The following is a 25,814-nucleotide window of genomic DNA, read 5'->3' as shown; positions in this document are numbered from 1 at the left end:
TGGCTGAAGCTTTTCTGAGATTCTTGGTTGAGTTGGTTTTAGATTTTTCCAGGAATCTCCTTCTTGTGTCTCCACATTGGATGTGAGCGCCTAGGGTGCTTAGCACCCTCTGCAGCACCGCTCTGGAGAACGTGCTCTGCATCCCCCATCAGTGCCTCGTGCCTGCGGAGGGGGAGCTCGTTTCACAGGAACATTTCCACTTCCCTGTCAGCTTCTTTTTGGTATTGTTGTCATCTTTAATCTCTTCGAAAAGCACTTGAATGCCTTTCTGTTTTCTCTGTGACCTGCTGCTGCCAGGGAAGGCTTACTCTTTTGTCTCTGACACCTAAAAGTAGGCGCATAAATCTTCATCGAGGTATGGGGGCTGCTCCTGAAGTGCCTGAGTACCAGCAGCTTCCACCGACATCAGCACTAACATTGAAATCTTGCTTTCAAGGGCCCTAAATGCACATTAGCGTTCATTCATTTTTAACAGCGTTTCTCTGGGACTTGCCCTCATGTGTTCAGGCCAGGACTTGCCCATCGTGGTGCTGATGATGTGACACTGAAGTAACCGCAGTTTTGGGAGCCTGAAGGGACCTGACCTACCCGAAAACGTGGCTGGGGTGAATGCCAGCGTGTCCAGGCAGGCTGAGCAGTGCCCGGGAGCGGGGACTGGGTCATGATGCTGGAGTATTTACAGCATTACAGGACCAGGTCAGCAGAAAAGTCGTGGAGGGACGTGGATAAGAGATAATGGAATTGAAAGGAGGAGAAGGCAGATCTAGCCTGATTGTCTAGGGAGCATCTTAATGGTGCTATTTCAGTCTCACTGGCTGGGAGGGGAAGCTCACTGTCTGCAGGAGCTGCCATGTCTGTCTCCTGCCACGTTTGGCTGCGATTGATCCTTGGCAGCCTGGCGGAGCGCGCTGCTGCACCCCTGCCCGCCAGCTGTGGGGGCTGAAAGCGCTCCGCAGCCTTGTGAATCTCATCCAAAGAGCGATGCGGATATATTTTTTCAGCCTCTTGATACATCTGATGTTTACCCTGTAGCGTAGCACATAAAGCTGCAAAGCACATGATACAGGGACTTCCTTACGCTGTTGTTCATCTTCTGTGAACTTTGGATCTATAAGGAGCGTGACTTTGTCCTCCTCTGGCTCGCCTGGATGTTTTTGGGAGTTTGATCTATAGCAAGGCTGAGCTGCTCCTGCTCCCTGTGCCCTCACCGGGCGGTTTGGGGATCACCGTTATCATTCCTGCTTTGGAGTCCTGTCGTATGGAACTTCCAGTGTCAAATGTTCTTCTCCCTTCCCTGCTCACCAGCTTTACCCTGCACAGCTGCCGCCTATTCTGCCGTGCTCTTCTATGCCTGTGGTGTCCTAGGGAAGGAAGGGAAAAAAAAAAAGAAAAAAAAAAAAGGAATATTCTGGCGCTGCTGCTGCTGAACGCTGAAGGAGGAACCCTTGCCTGGGGGGTGCCTGTCCTTTGCAGGTGTTAGAAGCAGAGCCTACGCTCTGCTGATCGTTCATATCTTTTTTTTTTTTTCCTGTTTCTGGGCATCTTTGCAGGTTTTGTACAGCAGCTACTGACCTTGCACAAGGGCTTTGTGCATGAACAAAGCAAATCCACTCCATGCCCAAAGCACAGGTCCATACTGGTACTATCCAGAGGTTTTAGTTTTTGCAAATGCTTGGAGTTACAAAGCAAAGAGACATTTAAGTAAGAGGCAATTAGCACTTGCCAAATACGTTATGAAATTATATGCAACTTACTAACAAGTTTCCGTATCAGTTTTATGGCCACACGTCTTCCTAATTGTGAAAGGAAAATTACGGCTAATGGAGCTATATAAACTCAAGACCAAAAATCTGCCTGGTAGAAGGGCCGAGTATTGCTTATAGAGTATGTTTAAATAGCCATCTATCCTAAAACATCTAAGTTTTAGTGTACGTTTTAAGCGTAATGCCATCATAAAGCCTGTTGCTAGTGCTGAAACAGTTATGCCCAAGAGATTTATTGATGCAGAGATTCAAGGACCTGTTGGAAGGAACGTGCTGAGGAGGGCAATATGCCGTCAGATTCTTAATGCGCAGGGTGCCGGGGAGGGGGAAGCCAACCAGGTCCTCGTGCTTTCCAGGAGAAATATGTAAAAAATATAATATATATATATTCAACTCCAGGAAGAATGTGCAAAACACAAGGTATCTGGATTCGGGTGTTTCCAGATCTTCACACTGCAAGACTGGTTGCGTTTGGAGCAAATGCTCGGTGGGTGTAAATCAGTGCGACAGCATTGATTTTCAATTAAGCCATGTCAGTCTTTACCAGCTGAGGATCTGGCTCATTAATGTTCATGAAGATTACTTCTAAATCTCCAATGTCTCAACTGCAGCCAGTTTATCCTTTTAAACAGGCATTCTCTCATAATAGTGAACGATGTTTTTGGACTTCCAGGGCTTGTCAGAAGAAATTTGTATTAAGCTCCACTTTGGTGGAAAAGTCTTTTTCTTTCTCACCACCATAGCGAGCTGATTGATACCGCAATTTAGTGCTTGACTTGTGGGAGGGCTTACAGCCTCCTGGGGTCCTGGGCCTTATCTTCTCCCTTCTTTCCTTTAATCTGGGATGTCTTGTTCTGAAAGTGCCTTCCCCTTGGAGCCACTGCTTTCCGCAGCCGTCAGGATGGTGGTGTGAAATTTCCCGGGTCAACCCCTTGTAACGGTTGGGAACAAATAATTCCTCCGGGTAACATTTTCAAAGGTTTTTGAGTAATTTAGGGTTCGTTGAGGATTCAGACTTGCATAATCTCATCTGGAGTTCCATTCCCCGTCGGAGGATTGATGGGACTGAAGATGCTTGGTCCTCCTCGCAGGGGAAGTGTTGGGGAAAAAGTCTTCCCGTTACCGATGAGCTTGAGGTTCTTACAAGCAACAGTATAAAAGTAAATCAGCACTTGAAAATTCTGTGGTAAGAGACAGAAATATTAAACCATGGAAAAACAGAACAAAGCCGGCTTTTAATTTAGCCTTGCATTTATGTATCATTCATGTAAAGTAATAATTTAAAATCAGAACTAGGTTCCTAGACGCACGCTAATCTCGGTTGGATTTCTGTCGGAAGCTGGTTCGTTTGGGTAGCGCTGACTAAGGTCTGTGTCCCGAACCACCAGCATGCTGCAGGCAGGGGATGATTAAACAATATTTATTGTTGCTGAAACGCTGACTAAGTGTTTGGTCTGAGGAGCTTAGCTTTAGAGCCGAAATGTAGCCCCGCGGTGCTAAGAGGCTTAGGGAGCTCTGCAGAGCTGGAGCCTGAAGATTTCCTCTGCTGACCTTTCTGGGTTTAATCAAACTGGCTGGTGTTTGGTCGGGGGAGCTCGCTGGGTGGCCACGTCGGGGGGTACATGTGTGATACGCGAGTACGGAACTCTGCAGGGACGCCTGCGTGCAAGCTGCGCGTAAGGGTGTGCGTACACATTACCTGTGTCGAATTGAGAGCGATCAATACCGTCTTCACTTGCCTGATCCTAGGGGACTTGAGGGGAAAAAAATACATCTGCAGGTAGTGCTGCTGCTGGGCAGGGTTAGCTTTCGAAGCTGAGCTCCTGCTCCCTGGCGTGGAGCGCTGCCTTCGGATTTCTCCAGTGAAATGCTCCCAGGTTTCACCGAGAAGCCCGGATAACATGCAGGTGGCTTTCATTAATTACATTATTTTATTTAGGTTCCACGTTGCCTAAGCCCCCAGTATTGTTGGTGGTGGAAGTCTCTCAGAAAACTTCAGTGTTTTGCTCTTTCCTGCTCTCTTTTCCATTAAATGTATTGACTCATGTCATAAAACATGCTGCAGCACTGCTGACCCAACAGACGGGAAGGCTTTTAGCTTATGATGGGTTGACCTCAAGTGCTCTCCGGGTCATGTTACTTGTATTTAAGTCTTGTATAAACCGTAGTGGGAGCGATTTGCCGTTATGCCACAGGGTTTTAATGAGGCTGCTGGATTCGGTTTCTGCATTCGCCCTGCAGCGGTGGTTTTAGATGGGAAGGATGTGGCAAAGACACGCAGAAATGGCTTTTCCTTCTTAGTTGATCTCCTCCTGCTCATGGGGTTTCCTCTCTAGATCCTTTTTATGTCATCACTGGGATCGACAAAAAGAACTAGGCAATACAAGCACCCTGGTCCTGGTTCCTTCAGGTACGGGCGGAAAGCTTACAGCGTTCCATAGTTTCAGCAAAGTTAATATATGTACAAATTAATGTGTGTGAGGCTAAATATTTTCTGGAGGGTCTTTTCTGACTGGGGGTAACGTTTGTGTGATTTCCACACCTATAGCCTCGAAGTGCTTACAGGTCCCACACCTTGTGGATATTTTTTCCCCGAAACCGAACTTTTCCTAGCACAGTGCTTGCAGCTGCAAAATCCTCTTCTTTTCCTCCAGAGCCAGGTCAGGCAGGAGCAGGAATTCCCCCAGAACTCCAGGAAAAGTGTGGCCTCAGTTTTGGGCTGCGGTGCAGCGGTGTGAGGGAACAGCGAGGTTCTCGCTCTCCTGAGTCACCCTGGCAGCGTGGGCAGCCACCGCGGTGCTGAGCCAAGGGACCCGGTTTCTCCACCCACAGCCAGAAGACAAATAGCATAAATAGCTGGTGAAACATCTTCTGTTCGAAAATGCTGTTTTGTCAAAATCTTATCTGCATGATATCATATTTGATGGGGAAGATAAAGATTCATGTCGACTTGTTTCATTTAAATAATGTCAAAACACTTGATTTAGATGTTCTTGTTTAGTTTTGACTTTTATTATTCTAATGTGAAAACGATTTTACTTAAACATTCATCAGAATAAATGTTTCAATCTTATTGAAGTAACATGTTTTGATATCTCTGAATCGCTCTTTTTGGGGGGATTTCTGCCCTGCTACATATTTAGTGAATTTTACTATGTAGGAAAAGAGATGTAGGAACCGGGGGATTTTCTCAGGACAGAAATCCCGTTTTCTGCCCTCCCTAATGCAATGAGAAGCGCTAGCTTTGGTTGCTTGCCGCTAACAAGGAGACCACGTGCGCGGTGGGAAGTGTGAGCTCTAATTCTTCGTTTCTCTCCCATTCCTAAGCCTGTGGTTTCACTCTGTGGCAATGTTCCAGCTGGGCTGGTGCGGCGTGCTCGAGTGATTGAGGAACCTAGGGTTCACTGAGGATTCAGGCTCCCATGCTCTCACCTGCAGTGCCATTCCTCATCGGTGGATTGATGGGACTGAGGATGCTTGGTCCCCTTACAGAAGCTCACACGTAGGGGGGACCACACAGTCGGTGCCTCGAGAGCATCTCGGGCACCTTTATTCTTTCTTAGCAGAGGGTCAAAAGGGATTTCTTTTTCTTTGCTCAGCTGCATTTTTTCCCGAGTATCTGGTAGCCTGAGCATGTCCTTGTTGTAAAAAGCAGCATATGCTGCACGCTGGAGCTCTCTGGCTGCTGCTGGAGCTGCTTAGCATCTCTGCGGAGGTCCCGTGGCCACCATCCCTCTGGGGCAGGTGCGGAGGGGAGCTCCTCCAGGCAAATAGCAAAAATTTTGCCTAATGGCAAAACTCTCGTGGGCTTTAGGAGCCGGGGCTCCCTCTCCGGAGTGAGCTGCGGGCCGGAACGTGTGTGTCTGTCGAGGAGTTTTGTTGTTTCTGGGTGGAAGCGCAGGAGCCTGGCAAGGACAGGGAGGTGACTGAACACTTTGCTCCCACCGAGATGGAAGCCACGCTGTGTCACTCTGGCCATCTCTTCAAACAAGGAACAAACAGCGCGGTGGCACCGGGGTGTTCAACGTTCCCTTCCCCGGGGCACCCAGTGCCGCCGGCGTCGGTGGCAGCGGGGATGGGGGCGCTGGGGGAAGGCGGCCGAGGCAGCGTGCCCGCGGCGGCGCCTGCTGCTCCTGCATTTCAAGTCTTCAAGGTGTGGGGAGGGAAGGAATGCCAGAGGTGAATTTTTAAAGGCTGTTGACTTGCAGCAGAAGGCACTACCAGTTTTCCCGTGCCTGTCAGGACACGATACGTGTTTAAAATATGCATGCTACCCTTTGATCTTGTTGCTGTTTCTTGAGTTTTAAAGCTGAATTTTTTTTTCATCGTTTGCACGATTTGATTCCTGCTTTTTTTTTTTTTTTTTGAGAGTAACGTACAGTTCAACACTATCTTGTTGTCCAAACTGTTCTATTTTGTCCCTTCTTTGCAAGTACAAATCTGAAACATTTGGATTTTCCAAGTTGGCAGGGAAATACGTAAATCTTGGCAAGCTGTTTTCACTAACAGGGAAAAAAAAGACACCTATTTCATGAAAACTATCATATTAATATATATTAAATTATTTTTGGAACGCTTCATTATGTGGCAGTGACTTTTTAGTTCCAGGTGCATACAGCAGTAGCAGAAGCTAGGTGCCTTGTTTGTGACTTCTATTCAAAATACACCTGTCTCTAAGTTGCCTGGAGTCAGAATAATAATGAGGTGCTTGTTGTTATTCAAACCAAATTGGAATATTAGATGGCGTAATGCAAATCTCAGATTATGCCGTTTTCCTCTGTAAAGAAACTGTCATAAAAGAAGTTTCCAATTTGGTGTAAGAAATTGAAAATGGGGAGAAAAGACAGCGAGGCTGATCGCAGATGATGGGGATAAAACCAGGAGGACGTGAACGATGAGATGCATGTGAAGCAGGGAAACAGTGTGGGAGCGCTCGGCAGGCTGAGGAGGAATGAGGTTTTGTAGCTAAATGTGACACAGGGCAGGGGTATGAATTTGAAATGAAATTTTATGGAGCCGAAGGTAACAGATAGCAGTGCGCTGTATTTATGTGAAGTCGAAATACCTGCGCGGCAAGAGGTAACCTCTGCGTTCCCCTGCAGTATGGTGGCGGCTTCGGGACCAGACGCGGAGATGGGAACGGGGGCAGGAAGGGGAAGACGGCAGACGTGGAATGGCGCTAAGGCATCCCAGCGGCGTGCCCTCGGCCGGAGGAGCCGAAGGATGCTCCCGTGGAGGGAGACGCGGTCCGTCTGCCTCAGCAGAAGTCCCTGGAGCAGGGGCAGGGGAGGATCTCCTCGGGTCTCGCTGTGTTCTTCAGTGGGCTGGGATTATCTGGAGGATGAGGAAGCGGTCAGGGGAGGTTTTTAGGAGGGTCTTTCGGTGGCACTGGTAAAACTGGCATGTTGGGATGCTGTCGGCTGCGCTCTGCGTCGCTGCTGACCCCCTCCCGTGAGACGGTGGGGGAGGCCAGGATGCCGTGTGACGGCAGGGATCCCACCAGCTCAGCGTCGGAGCCTTCCCCCATGCAACTTCTGTTTTCTTTTTTTTTTCTTTTTTCTTTTTTTCCAGAGATTGACCAAGGGAGCTGCGGTGATCCTGGGATCCCAGCCTACGGCAGGAGAGAAGGATCCACGTTTCGCCACGGGGACAGCTTGAAGTTTGAGTGCCAGCCTGCCTTTGAGTTGAAGGGACAGAAAACAATTACCTGCCAAAAGAGCAGCCAGTGGTCTGCTCAGAAACCAGTTTGTGTTTGTAAGTCAGTGAGGAGTCGGCTCTAACCCATCATCCTTGTGTGGTGAGGTGGTCGTGTAAACCGTGCGTGCGTGCGCTGTGCTTGGTACCCAGGGCAGGGCACGTTCTCCTGGCGGCAGAGATGGCACCAAGCTGCTGCTGGGCTTAACCAAAGCCACGGGGAGGGTTTGGTTGGGCTTTTCTCTCAGCAGGGAAGGGATGCGCAGCGGGGACCAGCATCCAGACAGACGTTTGGGCTCGCACCGGGACCACGAGCTCTCTCTGCTCTGCCCCCCTGCCCTCTCGCTGTGCGGGTTCGCATCCCTTCTGGAGAGAAAGTAGGGCTTTCGTGTCCGAGGCAGGAGGCATGGACACGGACACAAAAAAATACAACAATTTAAAACTTGATTCTATTTTGGGGCATTTAATTTTCCTTCGTTATCTGACGATATTCAGGCTCCCTGCTGCTGGACCTCATTTTTTAATTTGTTGCATGAGTTCTCAGCAGAAGGATATTATGCTCTCAGTAGTGACCAAGGATAAAATTTCCAGTTGTAAATGGAAGTTAGATGCACAGTCCCCACTGGGTTTTAATGGTTTCGCTGTCCTTTAAAGATGCATTGGGCAATCTGCTTGATTATATTGACCGAACCTTCGCTCACAAACAATGTTATATTTGGACATTACTAAAACTTGCAAAAGTATCTGTATTTTCCCCAGTTGGTTATGAGCAAAATCTTTTTTTTTTTTTTGTTTCACCTCTGCTTAGCTGGGTACGTTAATGTCTGTACTTTTGAAGTGATGCTCTAGCGTTGGGGAATGAGATGGATCCTAACAAAAAAAATAGGAAAGGACAATCCAGCTGAGCAACACAGAGAGGACAGAAGTGTGGTGAAAACAGATAGAGAGGAAACAGAACTGATAATTTTTACAGGGTGGGTTCGCTGTGCAGATAAATAGGTGTGCTGGGGTTCAATGCCGCAGTACAAAATATTTTTTGTTTGTGGTGTGACAGGAGCTGATCCGTGCCCAAGAGTTGACACAGCTGGCGGGGAGCAAACCTTGTCACTTCGGAGCTGAATCTGGGATCTTCAGCAGCTGTGGGAGAAGCGAGGGGGAGGTTTAGCCTTCCTACGTTGGCAATTTATGGGAGAATGTGGGAAGACGGTTTAAATAAGTGCCTTTCTTTTTTCAAAGGCTAATTTCATCTCCCAGCATTTGAGAAAGGTCTATTTGGGGAAAGGAAGCAATTACTTTGAGTTTTGCCTTTGCCAGATGCCCTGACTCCCTTCCTACTTGGTTTTCTCTGCAAGCAAATCAGCTAAAGATGCTGATGAGGAAAATTGAATTTTCCTGGTTAGCTTTGAAGCAGGAGATATTAGGCCGTTTCTGTGCTCAGGGTCAGAAGTTGTTTGGTTTTTTGTTTCCAGGTAGTACAGATGAGTTTGAACAGCAGGTGCTTCGGCTGAGGTTCTTGCAGATAGTTCACACTGAGACTAAACCCATAGTTTGTGCCCAGGGTTGGATCATAGCAGTATAGAAAAGAGATTTACCAGTAAAGTAGGATTATTTTTTTGTAGGTAGATACTGAAATCAAGCCCTAATCGGCAGTTCGTGCAAAGCGTGGCACAGGCATGAATCTTTTAGTTGAAATAATTCCATTGTGTTCTGTTCTCTGTGGCCCTCCAGCTTTGGCAATTGATGAATCAACAAGGCAACATGTACATAGCGGAAAAAGTGTTTCATAGCCCTCTCCCCACCTTTACTCGCCTGCCTTTATTCTAGACAGCATCATATTAGCGTGCATGAATCGGAAGCGGTTGCATGACAAAATGTGTAACCTGGCATGAAATCTGTCAGGGGATTAGTAAAAAACCCTCTGTAAATGTTGGGAGACCATTAGATGTATTGGGCGTGAGGTGGGGAAGTAAGGTAACCTGATTTATGTGCCGCTAGTTGGAATATGCAAACAATTCAGTGCTTCTGATTCTGGTTGCAAACGCGTGACAAATGCAGGCGGAGATTAAACAGCGCGCTATGGTGCATCCTGCTGTCCTGAGCAAATGATTTATGAGCAGACAGAATTTATTGTGGAGAACTCATTTCCTGGGGCTTCGATGACAAAGCAACGCAAACCATTTAAGTAATGCATCTGCTTATTGCAGCGGGTTCTTAATTCGTGACTGTCTGTGCCTTCACGATAACAGACCCTCCATCTTCATCCTCTTTGTTGTCGTGGCATCCCTTAACCGGCCAGGGTGAAGCACGTAGGGCGCTTGAGAAACTCTGCAAGCCCTTGGTAGCGCTTGCCCTCCACAAACCCCTTGCTAAGCGAGTTCCCCCTCGCCTTGCTGTATATGTGCAGATTTATTTTTTTTTTTCTCATGAGCTGAGATACCTCAAACAACTGGAGCCTGGAGCGCTGGAGCCGGGTGCAGGAACACGGTCAGTCCAGCTGTCTGCTCGGAGCTTGGGCTCTGCTTCGGTGCAATGTGGGTGACTGGGTGCCGGTGGTGACTGGGTGCCGGTGGTGACTGGGTGCTGAAGACCTCTCGTTCTTCCTATTCCACAGCACCTCGTAGTGCTCAAATCAGCTTCATAGTTCCCGGTTTTTGTTTGGATACTTGCATTTTCCAAGTTACAAAGGCTGAGGCAGTTCTGTAACCCAGGCTAACCTGAGCCGTAGCTTTTGTGCAGAGCTACGAAGGGGTACCAAGAGCTGCTTCAGTTATCCCGAAGTCTTGAAGGGCAGCAACGTGGGCTTCGGAGGTGTCCTGCAGATAAATGTTACCTAAGGAAAACCATTGTGCTACTTTGATGAAGTTTGTGCTCTGATGGTAGGAACTCATAAGGGATGTAATACTCAAACTGGAGTCTACAGTTACCTGTGGCAGAGGAGATTATTAAGCCTATGAGCGGGGAACCAGCCCATAATTGCAGCTATAACGGGAAGCCGGTGAGTTGTTCAGTTACTGCAGTGAGAATGATGATGAAAGTCTGGATGGACCTAGTCGGGGAGCAGGGCGTTTCAGTAGTGCCATAACTTTCAAATTCATGGTTGGAATTACTGTTTAAACATAGTCATGTGTAGTAGGGAGAAACTCATTACCCGATTTTATGTGGACTATTGCAACAGAGAGCCCCACTACAAAACATTTTCTATGACCAAAGATTTGTTTCACGAGGTTTATGTTTCCTTGCAACAGACGGGGGGGGGGGGGACTGACACCCCCTCTGTGGGGGGAGGGTGCGCCCAGGGGTTTTCTGCAGCAGTTCAGTCTCATGAGGTGCTTTGCTACCCTTCTCCAGCAGCTTCGCTCCCCTCCTCCTCCTCCTCCTGCCTGCAGCCCTGCCCTGGTGGGTCTGTCACCTACAACTCCTGAGTTTTCAGTCCTGCACCTACAGCTGGAGGGTTGCCTTGCGCCAATCAGCGCCGTCATCTGACGTGGTAGATAATTATGCCGTAAACTATCCTGACAATATACGTCATTTGTAACCATCTCACTCAACAAAGGCAAAGCTTTTGCCTTGTTCTAACTGTCCTCTGGGTCGCAGTTGCTCTGGGAGGGGAATTTCTGAAAACAACATATTTTCAGATACAAGTTTAGTTCGTTGATCTCAGACTGGCAAACTGCGAGTTTTCCGGACCCGTCGTGTTCTGAAGGTAACGAACACAGAGAAGTGAAGCAGTGCCTATGTTCTGCTTGCAGTGCATCAAGCAGACTTGGGGGAGGAGGTTTCTGCCCTGAACTGAGGGGTATTTTTTTGGCGTCGCTTGACTGCAACTCCACAGAGGCTGGCGATACATATGTGCGCCCGTGTACGTATGTATATATCCGTGTGTGCATTTAAGTGGAGGGGCTGCGATGTGAGCTGTGCTGTTTCAGAGTACTCCTGGACTCCTTCTTGAGCTGATCGCTGTTACAGGGCTTTTGGTCTTGCTTTAGGATCCTCATTAGTTTCCAGTGACTTGCTTTTTGTTGTGTTATCATAAGCTCTCTTTGCATTACAGACCTGCTTGGAGCGGTAGGCATGCATAATATTCCTCTAAACAGAGCAGAAGGCATTTCCCAAAGCATTTCCAATTGAAATTATGTTAAATTGTGTGTGGTGTTCTCTGGCTTTGGAGCAGATGTTACGCTTTCTTCCCTTCTTGTTCCCTTGAAAGCCCCAACCGCAGCCCATTTCCCCGCACCCATTGCTCACGGGTGCTGGGACGTGCCGGCATGCGGGGCAGAAGCAGCGCTGTGCCCGTGAACGCTGCAGAGCTGGGCTGCCTTGCTGCAAACGGTGCGTTGGCTCTCTCAGACCGAACTGAGCATCCTTTGCGTTGCTGGGAGATGCCTTTGAGTTGGCTCCAGCAACAGCTCAGCTAGGCCCAGGGCACGCAGTCGCCCCACGCACCCCTTCGGAGGGGTTACCATCCTGGGGGTTTCCCCAGTCTTTTGACCGTCTGCTTTTCCTTAATAGCAGGATAAAATCTCTCTTCTCCTTAGTGGTAATTACTCCTGGGTTTTTGTTAATCCCGTATTGGCCTATTATACCTGCTGAATAATCTTTGTAAAGATTGCAGGCTTTACCTCTGAGCTGATGGCGAGCGTTTTGCGTGCACAAACATTCAGGATTAGCAGCTGCATGTGCAAAGTGCAGTAGGTATTTTTCCCAGCAACATACGGAACAGAACCATGTGATTTTATTTTACTTGACAGTGTCTTCACTTCGTTCTAAATTAAGTTGGCCGTTGGCCGTTGTTTTCTTTTTCTTTCTTTCTTCTCTTTTCCTGCCCACTGTTCTCAGCAACCTGTGGGACTTCCCTACAAAGAGTAATTTTGATAAAAGTGTGTGTCTTAATTTAGCAATGAGAAAAGCATCGTTTGCCTTTTTAAAAATAATAGCTTTTTAACAGAGAGAGTAGTTGACCCTTGGAGCAGCCTACTGAAGGCAGTGATGGATTCTCCATACCTAAACATTCATAAATTGAGTTTGGATACTCCTTTATGGAGATCTGTAGGAACCAGGAATTGTTTTATCGTCTGTATTAAGGAGGCAGATGGTTAAGATGATTGGAATGATTCTTTATTGTCCAATAATTCTTTAATCAGAAATTCCAGAAAGATTTCCTTAAAGCAGTTGATACTTCTGTCATTATAAGGGAGGGGTTTTTTTTTACTTTAGAACTGTAGCATTGGCTCTCGCTCTTCTGATGAAACCTGGTCCTTTGTGTGCTCTTCATATTATTTCTTTTATTCTTAATTCCTCTTCCTTTTTGCACTGCTGATGGAACAGTTGATGTTAACTCACAAAATGTTTCTCCCTCCTGCTGTAAACAGGTTTTCTAGCTAATATTGGACTTGTTTATCTGCTGGTAGATGCCGTTGCTTTTAGTGGATTTTGGAAGAAACGTAGAGATTCTATTAATTTTTATTTCCAAGCTGTTTTGCCATGTTGGGGGGGTTTATTGTTTGATTGATGCTTTTATGAAGCACCCTGATACAATTTCCAGATCTAATGGCAGAGAGAGACAGTAATTATCGCTGCCAGACGAGCTGGGAGAGGGCACTGGTCGCTAACCTTCACCTACCCAAACGTGTCCGCTCTGACCTCCGCCAAGCAGCCGGTCGCATCCCGGGTTCGTGCGGCTGGAAGCTGCCGAGAAACGGGCTGGCTGCCCGGGGAGCCACATCCCGGGGCTTGGATGGTTGCTGCATTTGTGCAACAGATGGGTGTCCTTCAGGACCCTTTACCACCTTGTGCTGGCCCTTGATCGGGGTTGGCTTCAGAGCAGCACATCGGCGGGGAAATGCTCCTTATCTTCAGCCCGGTCCCCTGAGCCGCCGGGATCCAGTCTGTCCCTGGCAGGAAGGGAAGCAAATTAAATGAAGGCAGGATTACCGTGATCTCTGTATGCATGTGGGATTTGTAGCTTTTGTTAACAACCTTGTTTCATGGTTGCAGCCATGTAAGACCATTCCCTTCTTAATTTTAAGCAGGGCGCTTTCCCTCGAAGCCCCTGTTCTGCATTGCAGTTTATGAAAGTGCCGCGATGTAAATGTTTGCTTAAGTAGACGTGGATGCTGAAGTGCTGTGCTGGGCAGGAATGCACTTAAGCACCTTCTTAATGACAATGAATGGGGGTTTAATTGTCCCCCGTGAACTACCCAGGCATTGTTTTGGTGGAACCCAGATGAAAGTTTTCCGTGTCCCTCTCTGTGACTTTATAAGAGGGCTGCTTAACTGGTCCCTTCTGCTCCTCCTTGAGAGCTGTCGCAGATGAGCTGTGCGCCTTCCAGCACGCCACAACGCCGAGTTTCCCTTGGGGTCTCCATCTGAGGAAAACTGACATCCCCCTGGATCAGACCAGAGCCTGTTTGCTCCTCGGTGTTACTTTTCCAGTGAGTTCTTTCTAGCAGTCGTAAAGCCAGAGGGAATTCTCCTCCTGCGAGCTGCTGCTCCGTGTGTTCTCCTGGTTTCCAACGGGTTGTTAGGGGCTCGGGGGTCCGCTGCGGACCGCCTGGGTCAGCGGGGAGGTTGCAGGGTGGGGTGAGGGGGGTGGGTGATCCAGCAGATGTGGCCAGCTCTCACGTGCTCCGCAGGGATGCTTCTGCTGCAGAGGGAGCAGAGCTGGTGGGGGGGACCCAGGGGGGGTGCTGGGCCCCGTGGCAGCGCAGGCGGCTCACCAGAGCTGCTCTCAGCGCTCCTCGGTGGGATGCTGTGCGTTGGGTTCTCTCCATGCTTGTTATTTTCCTGCTTGAATCAGTCGAACTGTTACCCTGATAGGGTTTCATGCTGCTATAAACGAGCTGTCCTCTGCCAAGGCATCTGTCCCCGTTCCTGACAGCAATCGCTTAGCGTGGCGGGTCGCTTCTCTTTACATGAATCTGAATCTGAAATGATGCTCACTGGTTTTATCAGGTGAGGAGGTTGTCCCTGTCCCCTTTCTATATCCAGAAAACGGGACTGTGGTGTATGTTCCGTTGCCACCTTCCATCTGCTCTGCAGAGGAGTCCCCTCGCCCCTGCCTTGTCGTACCTGAACGCTTTACGTGTGGGGTTGGGGTTCGAGAAAGCTGCAATGGGACATTTCCAGTTTGCAGGTGGAGTTGATGTGTGGCAAGTTTATCCCTCAGGCTCTTTCTCTTGCTCCCCCCGAGCTTCGCTTCGCGTGTGGTTGAACCTGCTGGCGCCGCCTCTGCTGCACTTCATCACCAGTGTGCAGCTGCCCTCGCCCCCCGGCCGTGACACGCTTCGGGGGCGCCTCAGCCGCCGGGTGCTCCGGCACTCATCCTTCCTGCGCGCGGTGTGCCGAGACCGTGGGACGGTGTGGAGAGGCAGGTCCTGGCCGGCGGCGTGAGCAGCTCCCAGCTGCAGGAGATGGATGCGTTGCAGCAGTTGGCAGCCGGCGCTGAGCACTGCAGCGGAGGGAGGATGCTGGGCTAAACCCCGGAGGAGCAGAAAGGAGAAGGTACATAACAAGAGCACTGCACCACTTTGGGGCTTTTGCCAAAAAGCAGCAATTAGGCTTCTGTCGCCTTGTGGATGCTGCCACCGATTCCCGAGGGAGAGTGCAGGGAGGGGGGGGAGTTCTGCTGAAAATAAATAAGCACACGGGAAAGGAGCTCGTCTTCGTGCAGAAGCCTTGGAGCACCTCCGGAATGACAGATGGCTGCAGAAACCCTGGCAGACAAGCAGCCCAACACTGTCCTAGCGTGGAGCAGCGTCTTCCAGTAAGTTTAAGAAAATTCCTCCTAGTGACCCGACCGCTGCTTCTGCTCTGTGTGGGTAGGAGGGAAACCAACTTTCGTGTCGTAGCGCTCTGTCGTGTGGAGGGTCCTCTACCATCTATGTTAAGTTCACAGCTGATATTTTCTTTCAAGATCTGGTACCCAAAACCTCCCTATTTTTCCTTCTTTTTAATATACCTGCTCAGCCGCGTGCTGGCGGTGACAACTGCTCCATCAGACCAAGCCGAAGAGTTTGTTGCTCTGAAACACACACACACACAACAAAAGTTTTCCCAGTTACTCTTTGCTCTAGAGCCCTTCCCTCGCCTCCCGCTTGCCTTCCCAGTGCCTCAGGGTTTTAAGAAGGAAAAACGTGTTGTGGTGCAGATGTGTTTATGGAAAGAACAGATACAGAAAGTGGGAAATACAAAATGTATTTTGTATTTTGCGGTGCCCGGAGCTTCCAGCATTGTTAGCTCTTTGGGCTGTACACTTCCCCGAGCGAGACGTGCCACTTAGTAACCAGGCTCCTGCTGAGGTCCTATTTTTCCAGTCCATCACCAAGCTATGCCCGGAGGAGGGATCCTTTTGAAAAGGAAAGGTAGGGCAGAAAGCCTGTTACTGTCTTTAAGCTCTCTCCCAAGTGGTGAGAGGCTGCGGGAATGATACCGAAAAGCTGAGCAAGAAGTCAGGATTTTCTTTTTATTGTTTCCATGGAGACTGAAATTATTACAGTGGTTTCATGCTTGGGTTTCGGCTCCTGAACGGGGTGCCTTTCCCATTCCCGTGCCTTGCAGGGGTGCCCTCTCCCCGGGATCAGCCCTGGATTCAGGCAGCGGCGGGGGCCACCGGGCACGCCTGGCAGCAGAAGCGAGATGGTCTGTGAGGAGGCAGGAGCTTTTGAAGGCAGAAGAGAAGCAAGTTGTGTTTTGGCTGACCAGGCAAACGCAGAAATTGCTCCTGGCTGGCTGCAGAGGCGAGCAGCCGTGCTGCTGCACCGCGGGCGCGTGCCTCCGTGCTCCGCTGAGCCGCGAGCATCGCACGCGTGGGGCTGTACGTCCCACCCGACGTTCTAAGACAAGAAGCAAAGAGCGATTTCCTCACCACTTTACTCCTCCGAGGGCAGAATCTCGATGTTTGTGATGACTTGAGTAAATACCTTGTACTCAGTAGTGGTGTGGGTCTCGTCGGCTTTGGTAGGTGCTCTGCTTCTGCTGAGTTTTGTTGTGGGTTTTTTCTGCTGTATTTAACACAGAGATTTTTCTTATTGCTTTTGCAGTACTTGATCGGTCATAATAATTATTGACAAAGATCAGTATAGGGTTATAAATTCAGACCTGTGCTGTGCACACAATGAAACATCCTCGCGTAACATTTAAGAACGGTAATAAATACTAATTTCCACCTCAATTTCTTGATCATAAATATTAATTTCAGTCTCTGAGGCCCAAGGCCTCAGACGTTGCTAACTCGGCGATCCTGACGGACAGGCAGCCGGCGGCAGGGCTGGCCTCTGTCTGTCATATTTCCAGGGACCGGTGGCTCCTCGGGGACACTTTGTCCCCGACTGTCTCGGATGCACAAAGCAGTACGAGGCAGGTAACGCTCAGCTGTCCTCTGCCTTTCTTGGGGGCCATCATCTTCGTTCTGGTAGTGCGTTTCGCTGTCTGTGACATATTTTTAATCACCTTCTGCTTTTATCCAAGTGCCCGGCAAAGCCCTTCTGAGAAAGCAGAGAGGCTGACGTGGATCCCGCTGCCAGCCAGTGCAGCCCCAGGCCAAAACCCCCCTTCCATGCTGAAGACAGACCTCTCCTGCTTAAAAAGATACAGAAAATCTTCCTGTCACAGACACTGTGATCTTGTTAACAAATCTTCTGGATCAGCTGTGGCTTCCTGGGTAGGATGTGCTGCGCTGGGAGGCGATGCCGAGCTCCCCGTTGCACCGAGCAGATTTTGTGGTACCCTGCCCCGGCCATGGGATCTGGATGTGTGGGACAGTGGCCTCTGTCCCCCAGCCAGCACCTTGGCCGTCTGCGACACTTGTTATTTCATGGAAAGTCAAATATGTCATTTACTTCCCTGCAGCGGAGACCTTTGGGCGGTTGTTTTGTTGTTGTTGTGTTGTTGTTTTTTTATCTGTTACTTTTTAATCTGTCATTTTGTTTTATCTAGCCCAGGTTAATTTTATATTCTTGCCTCACTCTGCTTTGCTTTCATTTGTCAGCAAGTTCTTTGTTCTTATTTCCTGAAATGAGCCAGCAGCGCTGTGCCGTAATAGCTGCGCTAGCAACTGCACCTCTCTGTTGCTGGCGGTGTGATGCTGTAGGTCCTGTATGAATGCTAATTTACCACCTCAGATTTAAAATTTTTCATGAGATACCTAGCTCCTGTGAGGGGTTCCTACTGCTGAGATGTTTCTCTATATGTGAATGCATTTGTTTTCAATAAGTATTTCTAGGCAGATTATACCAAGATGATGCTGACAGAACTATTTGACAGCATCCCTTGATATTTCAGCATCTAGTAAAGAACCGAAATCCTGAGGATATTTTGCAGTTTGTTTTCTCTTTAATCTGTTCTCTTTGTTGCTGGGAGCAGGAAATAGATTGTGTAGCTCTTAGCCTTGATAACGTCATGGCAACGTCCATCTTATTTGATCTGAAACCATTAAGTGTTGAAGGAAGACAGAGGGAAAATAACAAAGGGAGGGTGAGCATTGAACCAAATAATTGCATAAATGCCAAACTAAAACCAGTCTCATCCTGTGTGCGAAGTCCTTTTCCCAGGAATTAGTGAGATATATGTTCCAAGTAATGGATTTTACCAAGGGGGGTGGTGGGGGAAAAGATGAGTAAAGCATCCATACGTAAAATAGTGAAAGCCATGGGGTAGGTACCACTTAAAAGACAGCCTTGCTTTTTCAAATTAATGGACCTTGTCAGCTGAAATACAGTATATATTGAAAACCCTGGAGAGCTAAAGATGTTTTTTTTCATATGCACTCTTCCCCTCAACTTCATTTTAAGACCAGTTTTACTTATTTTCATGGGAATGGCAGTCCGGTTTGATGCCTCTCTTTGATAACACGCTAGCCCAGCAGAAGTCAGTGATTTATTTCCAATGGGAAGGGGATCGTCCCCTACACCTGGGCTGCAGGTCCCAGCCTGCCAACCCTTGCTCCGAGTTGTCCCAAGCTCCTGGCACTTGGAGGAAGCTTGGGAAGGTTCTTGGAAGCTGTTCCTCGCCCAGCGCAGCAAAGTCACTACCGAAACCAAACGGCAGCCTTCGTTTTTCAGGGCTTGTTTGGCACAGGTCTGAACAGCTGCCCAAGGAGGTAGAGAAAGGCAAATTGACTGACGGCTCCTTTGCAAAGGGGTTGACTGTACTGGTCAAATATTTAATGCAAATAAATTAAGTACTTAATAGGACGGGCATAGTCTGAATGCAAGGAGTTTAAGTGCAGTGGGACTGCCCGGGTGCAGTCGCATCGGTTGAGGAGCATGGCTGAAAAGTGCATTTAGCAAAGGGCAAGGCGAGCCAGACGTGCAGTTTTCCTTAAGCAAATCCTGAAAAGTCTGTGCTGCACTCAGAATTGCTGGGATACGGATAGCGGGAGAGGAGCCTGGAGGTCTGCGTGAGCCAACAGCACAGTTGATTCCTTACCGCGGGTTTTGTGGGATGCGCAGGTTTGTAGCCACGATGGAAGATGATGCTACAAAGCCTGACTGGTTGAATGCTAAATTTACGCTGCGCTAGCTGCAGTCACGCATTTGGCTCTAGTGTGGCTTTCTCTCTGAGAGGTGCAGGAGAATTCACCTGCAAAATACCAAATCCTCACCCACCTGAGTGACGTTTTCTTGCCGCGGTAAAAGAAACGTGTGCTGCGTGGCGCAGAGCGTGCTGCTGGAAAAGGTGCTGTGCCGGGCTGGGGAATGGCAACCCAACAACAGCCGGGGCTGGAGGCTGCTTTGGAGTCACTCCTTCCCCCTGGAAATAAATCACTGACATCTAGCAGTGAATGGAGCACTGAGCCCTTCTTTTCCTTAATGTCTCTGAGAAGCAAAGCCATCGGGAATTTGCAGGAATCACCCAGCCCAGGGGCTAAGGGGGAGGGGGAAACGTGGCGGAGCAGCTTGTGGGAACACCGTGCTGCATGATTGATGGTGATTTCTTATTGCAGTTTCCTGCTTTTTCAACTTCACCACCCCATCTGGGATTGTGCTGTCACCAAATTACCCGGAAGAATACGGAAGCAGCTTGCACTGCGTTTGGTTAATTATAGCTAAACCCGAGAGCCGCATTCACTTGGCTTTCAATGATTTTGACGTGGAGCCCCAGTTTGATTTCCTAGCCGTGAAGGACGGTGGCACTGCTGAATCTCCAGTGCTGGGGACCTTCTCGGGAAACCAGATCCCCTCCTCCCTGACCAGCAGCGGTCACGTAGCCAGACTGGAGTTCCAGACCGACCACTCCATGGAGAAGAGGGGCTTCAACATAACCTTCACCAGTAAGTGCCCAATCCTTCTTTCTGCTTTTCGTTTCAAACTCTGATTTCTTGTTGGAGACTAGCAGGCAAGAGCTTGATCCTGCTAAAACCATTGCTGTTCCAGAGTAAGCCTGAAAATTAGGGATCGCTTTGGATTTGCAGTTGGGAAATCGAGGATTGGTGTCGAGCTTAGAGCTGGTTGCACAGGTTCTTCCTGGCTGTAAGTTTGTGTTGGCCGGTGGGGGTGAGGGAAACCAGTTTGGCCCTGGTTTATCTGTCCACGGAGCAGCCCGGGATCTCCCGTCAGCCCGCAGCTCGCTGTGTGGTGGGGGTTTAACCCCATTCTGGAGGTGCGGACAGCTCGGTGCACATCAGGAAGAGCTCTTAGGTCTTGGATGGTTGGGTTCGTCAGGCAGCACTGTCTTTGTCAGCGGACACGTGAAAGCATGCAAGGCTTGCAAGATAAAGGAAAATACGTAGCAATGTCTTACAATCGAAAGCCTTGAAAGCCCTGCAGATAGTTTTGGGCCTCACGTTAAGTCCAGTCTTCAAATCTCAAATGAATGCTACGGTAATTTTATCCTCGTATTGTCCTATAATTTTCTAAAGAGCGTTATTAAACCTATTCAGCAGAACTGATAAATGACTTTGTTGTAATAGCCTTTAGTGGCACAGCTAAATTAATAGCCTTTCTAGCTATGATTGCAAATCCTCTATTTAAAACTAAAACTAACTAAATAAATAAAAATAAACTGGAGGTCTTATGGAATCGCTTGCCACACTACCGCAGGCTGGAGGCTCATCCGATGGAGTAGCTCGGGTATGGTGGCATCACGTAGCCGGGACCGAGACACCTCGTCCAGAAACGCGGGTGCTCTCCGCCAGCACGCAGCTCCCAGCCCTGACCCACCTGCGTTGGGAGTTGCGGCCGTCCCCTGTAGGAAGACACTTTTAAAAGCAGATTTTTGTTGTTGTAAATGGCTCTTTACGTATGCGTGAGTTAATCTGTTCTGACTGCTTGAACTACCAAAAGGGAGCTCCCGAGTCTCTCGGAGACCTTGCCATCCCTCCCTTCAGTTTAGGGATGAGAGAGGAGACGATGTAGCGCTGCCAGGGATGGATACGGAGCATGAGGAACAGATGCAGCCTGTGTTTTCCCCCTCAGCAGTGCACATAACAAGATATTATAAGAGTAACAACGCTTTGTCAGAAATCCAGAACTCGTATGAATTTGGTCAGGTGCATTAAAGATACTAAAAGCATGTGTGTGTAATTAATCTGGAGGCTTTAATCATTAATACACTGCTCATCTCTGAAGACCACCTCCCAGCAGATGAAGATACAGCACATAATTATGCACTTAATGGGGAGTTAAGGTTATAGGCTTGCTTTCTGGTTGTTGGCCAGCCTGGTTTCTAGCTGCTGGCAAAGGGCAGGGCTTTAAACAGCCGTGGGGCTGCAAGTCCACGTGCGGCTTTGCAACACCTAGAAAGGCAATTGCTGCGAGTCCTTTGTTTCGTCCTAGGAACGATGACAAGTGAGGTCAGGGGCTACGTGGCAGTCGGTCACAGAGCGTGCTGAGAGGACCCTTACTTTTAACTGCAGAGCCTTAAAGCTTTCATTTTGTCTCATTAATGGTTAATTTACGTTCCCTCTATGCAGATGCATGCACTGCGGAATCTTTAGAAATCTTCCTCCGTTATGAGTATTTGTGTGTTTTCATGCTTGAGAGATGGTTAAGGAGATCATTTTGTTCTGCAGGCTCATTTCTGGCCCCTGTTCCTGCTTCATCTCAGCACCCCCTGGATGCAAACGGTTTTAATCTCATCTTTTAATCCCTGTAATTCCTCTGTCAGGTTGCAAATGAGCACTTGCAGTAGGGGGAGGGAACAGAAAAACCTCAGTGACTTCAGCCAGCTGGGAAGCCGAGTGGTGGGGACACATACCTGGTGCCTTAGCCGTTTAGAGAAGCGGTGGCGACGGGACTTCTGCCACAGGTGGCTCATCCGTGTGGGGGACAGTAGCCTTGCTGGGCCAGGTTCAAGCCCAGGCTGTTTAGTCTTCCCTGTGAGGAAGGTCCAGGGGCGAGAATAAGTGCTGCCTACACAGAAAACCCACGAAAATATTAATTCCCAAGTTTGTGGTCCAACGTACTTAATTCTGAATTGGACAGAGGAGGGGGAAACAAGTTACTCACTGTTCTCTTTTCGTTCCTTCTTAGCCTTCAGGCATAACGAGTGCCCTGATCCTGGCGTGCCGGTGAACGGGAAGCGCTTTGGGGACAGCCTGCAGCTCGGCAGCTCGGTGTCCTTCCTGTGCGATGAGGGCTTCATTCGGACCCACGGCTCAGAAACCATCACCTGCATCCTGAAGGAAGGCAATGTGGTCTGGAACAATGCAGTGCTCAGATGTGAAGGTACCGTTTGACCGTCTTTCCTACTAGTCTGCACGGGCAGCCTGGAGGGAGGGCGAGCCCCTGGTGTTTGCAGCCTTTTGGGAAAAAGGATAAGAGTCCTGTTTAGGTTCCAGTCAGATAACCCGTAGCGATGGTGTATGGCGTTGGCTCTGTAGGAAGCCTTTTGCCATCATATGGGCGGAGGCATTTGTTGCTTAGAGCCAAAGGACTGTTGGACTTCAGTTCTTACCCTCAGCTTCTCCATTACGGCTTTTACAAATCGCTGGAAGGTGTCATCTGCACAGAAGAGTTTGCTTAGGGGAAGGTACCAGTCCAGTCATCACTGAGCACTGAACTTGGTTTGTTTCCTATTTTTGTGTGAAACGAACACTGGGGATTATTTTCATTAGCCGAGTTCTGGTTGCAACAGGTATTTTTTTCTAATGACAATAATAAAAGGCTTTGATTGACTGATGACTAAAAGCTTCCCTGCTACTCTTGTCACAAAGGGAATTAAAGAACAGAGGATGGAAGGTACAGGGCGATATTTCTTCTCTCCTGATTTTTGATACATGTAAAATCTGTAGAATTATGAAGGAGGCAAAAGGTACAGATCTTTGCTGTGAAAAGCGAACTCGCAGCTGCAAACGTTGGTACACGTACACGTACCGTCGGCATGTCTTTGTCAGCGTGGTGCATCAGTCCTGTCTCATGGACGCTGGCAGTCGAGAGCCAGAAATTTGGCATTTACATCCCTTTGCCACGACGGCTGTGATAGCCCACCCAGCAATCTGGGGGGTGGGCTGAACGAAAGGCTTTGACACAGATTTCAGAGCTTTTTTTCCTAACCCTTTAAAGCTTCTACTGTGGAAAAAAAGAAGTGAAGAAGGAGCTCATTAGAAGTGAAAAGTCTCCCTTTGCCCTCTGTTCTCAGGAAAGCGATGCCCTGCACTGGTATTTACAGCAATTGGAATAATAAGTACTGTGCTATTGAGAAATAGTACTGGAATAGTGAGAAATAATGTCAGTAGTTGGTCATGCATTGTTCAAGCGGATGAGCAGCAGCAATCGCGCAATCTAGTCCTTTGTCTTTCAGACTAGAAGAGGAAGGTATCAGTTGTGCTCAATAACTTTTATATAGTAAGCTGGGCTTTTTAGTGCTCTTGTATAATTTTTCTTTTGGAAGCAGCTGACAATAAGATGTCTGTAGGTTTGACGATTCAAGGTTTCCATTACTTTCACAAGCACGAGCCTTTAAGTTTATGTATTTTTAAGCGTAGAAGGGAAACATATATGAGCTAATACACTTTTAATCAACTCTTAGCTTCGGAAGCTTTGATAACCTTACACCATTAACTTGGGCTTTTTTCCTCTGTGATCACAGTGGTGATTTCTTTGACTCACCCTTCAGTATGCACTCAGTTAAGTGTACGTTTTAATTAGCCTTTTTAAACAAGGAGGAAGTATATAGATCTAAAGTACTGTGCAGTGCTTGGAAAAATTAATGGGAAAGAAGGAGACCTAAAAGAAGAGTTGAAAGACTGATAGAAGTCCTGGCAGGAAATTCTGTAGTTTTGGGGTAGAAAGGAGCTTCTTGTTCAAAAATAATTGGTTTGGATCCAGTTGAGATCAATTGACTTTCATCTGGCATCCTTCAGATGAGCAGCGAGGGGGTTTAGGCTCAGACGTACGTAGGTGACCCGCACCGGTGGCTTAGCAGGACATGAAGAAGCACCTGGGTGATGAATCCTGCAAAGTGCTGAGCAGGGGGAGCGCAAACTCACAGAAGCAGACGCACTTTTCCATCCAATTTCATTTTTTAGAGGACAATACACTGCAGTTATTTAGGGTTATAGGATTTTATACCTCTGGTCCATCAGATCTAGTATCCTTTTTCCAGAAAAGATAATAATATGCCTTCAGCTTCTGCTGGTGGCACAAGGGACCACAATGTGGAATAAACGCCATAGTCTTGTGATGTCCCTGGTGGTAGAAAAGACATGACTCAATTACCACAGATATGAAAGATTTTCTGCTACCTGCCGCTGCTGAAATGCAAACTGACCTTGCAGTTTTCTCTGCTTTTATATCTAATAATTATTATTATACCTTGTCCCCTTAGAGCCACTGCACAAGGTCAGGCTACTGACTCCCACAGAGACAGCAGCAGGCTGCTACGTCCTCAGTTTAAGCTGAAAAGGCCATTTCTCACCAGCTGGTGTTGTTCTTCCATCTGGTTCTGTATATCTGTATATATACAGAATTATACACAGCTGTATATATACATATAGAGAAGCGGTGATGATGTGACTTCTGCCACGGGCTGACTCGTCGGTGGGGGGACAGCAGCTTTGCTGGGCCAGGTTCAAGCCCATGCTCTTTATCTTCCCTGTGAGGAAGGTCTAGGGGTGAGAATAAGTGCTGTCTAAATAGAATGGTAAATAAATATAAATATATATATATTTATAAATCTGTATATATACAGTTACACACACCTGTATAACACGCGAGAAACAAAAGTGCATGAGAGCTCTTGCCTGGCGGGCCAGTGCTGCCTGGCGGGGGGGTATGTCCCACCGTGCCGCTGCTTGCCATGATGCTCTTCGCCTGAACTGTGCCATTCTGCTTGTCCCCAGCGCCCTGCGGGGGCCACCTGACAGCGCCCAGCGGAACCATCCTGTCCCCCGGCTGGCCTGGCTTCTACAAGGACTCGCTGAGCTGCGCGTGGGTCATAGAAGCCCAGCCGGGCTACCCCATCAAGATCACGTTTGACAGGTGCTCACCCTGGGCTTCTCAAAAGGTTCTGGTTTGGGGTTGTTTGCGGTGGTTCCAGCAGCGTTGGGTTGTGGCCACCCCCGGAGGAAAAGGGTACGAGCTGCTCAGTTGTGTTTGCCAGCGAGGAGCTCTCCTTCTTTTTGTTTATTTATTTTTTTTAATTGACTCCTGGCAAGGCATTACAATTCACCTAACATTCGAGAAGAAATCATGGAAAACAGTCTTTTTTTTTTTTTTTTTTTCTTTCCCCTTCTTCTCTTGACTAACGCCTGCTAATTAGCAGGGCTGTTTTAGGCAGGCATGGGAGATGTTTTGGGGGGCTGCGCTCCCCCATGCTCAGCCTGCCAGGGAGCAGCACCAGGGAGGATCTGGCCCTGGGTCTGGCTGTCGGAGCAGGGCTGTGCTTTCCCCGAGCCTGGGGCTGTGTCCGAGAGCTGAGCTGAGTGTTCAAGCAGCGGAAGATGCTTGTTGCTGCAAAGACTTTTTGGTGTCAGCAGATGAAGCGGGTGAAGGATCAGAAAGAAACAGAAGCGCGTAGGGGGGGATGCCATGTTCTCAGTACGATGCTCAGGCAGTAGAAGCAGAACCCGCGTGTTGCCCGGTGGCCTGTGCTGCCTCCTGGGTGTTAGAGCATGCTCAGCACCGCGACGAAGCAGAATTAGCACTGCTGTTTTTTCACAGACATATTCTTGCGTCCCTTTCAGATTTAAGACGGAGGTGAATTACGACACCCTGGAGGTGCGAGATGGCCGGTCTTACTCCTCCCCGCTGATAGGTGTCTATGATGGGACTCAGGTGCCCCAGTTCCTCATCAGCACCAGCAACTACCTCTACCTCCTCTTCACCACTGACAAAAGCCACTCGGACATAGGCTTTCAGATCCGATATGAAAGTAAGTGCAAGTCACCAATGTCATTACGCGCTCTCCGGCATGCGGTGC

General features: G+C 48.6%; 1 protein-coding gene across 1 annotated transcript in view; it reads left to right on the top strand.

Annotated features, from left to right (window-relative positions):
* CSMD2 (CUB and Sushi multiple domains 2) overlaps positions 1-25,814 on the top strand; it is a 161,582-nt gene that overhangs the window by 19,798 nt on the left and 115,970 nt on the right. Inside the window, 5 exon segments of the mRNA XM_055704884.1 lie at positions 7,335-7,517; positions 19,399-19,725; positions 21,926-22,120; positions 24,736-24,874; positions 25,579-25,766. Coding sequence (XP_055560859.1) covers positions 7,335-7,517; positions 19,399-19,725; positions 21,926-22,120; positions 24,736-24,874; positions 25,579-25,766 — 1,032 coding nt within the window.

The sequence above is a fragment of the Falco cherrug genome, chromosome 3 (genome assembly GCF_023634085.1).
Source record: "Falco cherrug isolate bFalChe1 chromosome 3, bFalChe1.pri, whole genome shotgun sequence".
Taxonomy (NCBI): Eukaryota; Metazoa; Chordata; class Aves; order Falconiformes; family Falconidae; genus Falco; species Falco cherrug.
Note: the sequence above shows the minus strand (reverse complement) of the source record. Positions and strands in the feature narration are given on the sequence as shown.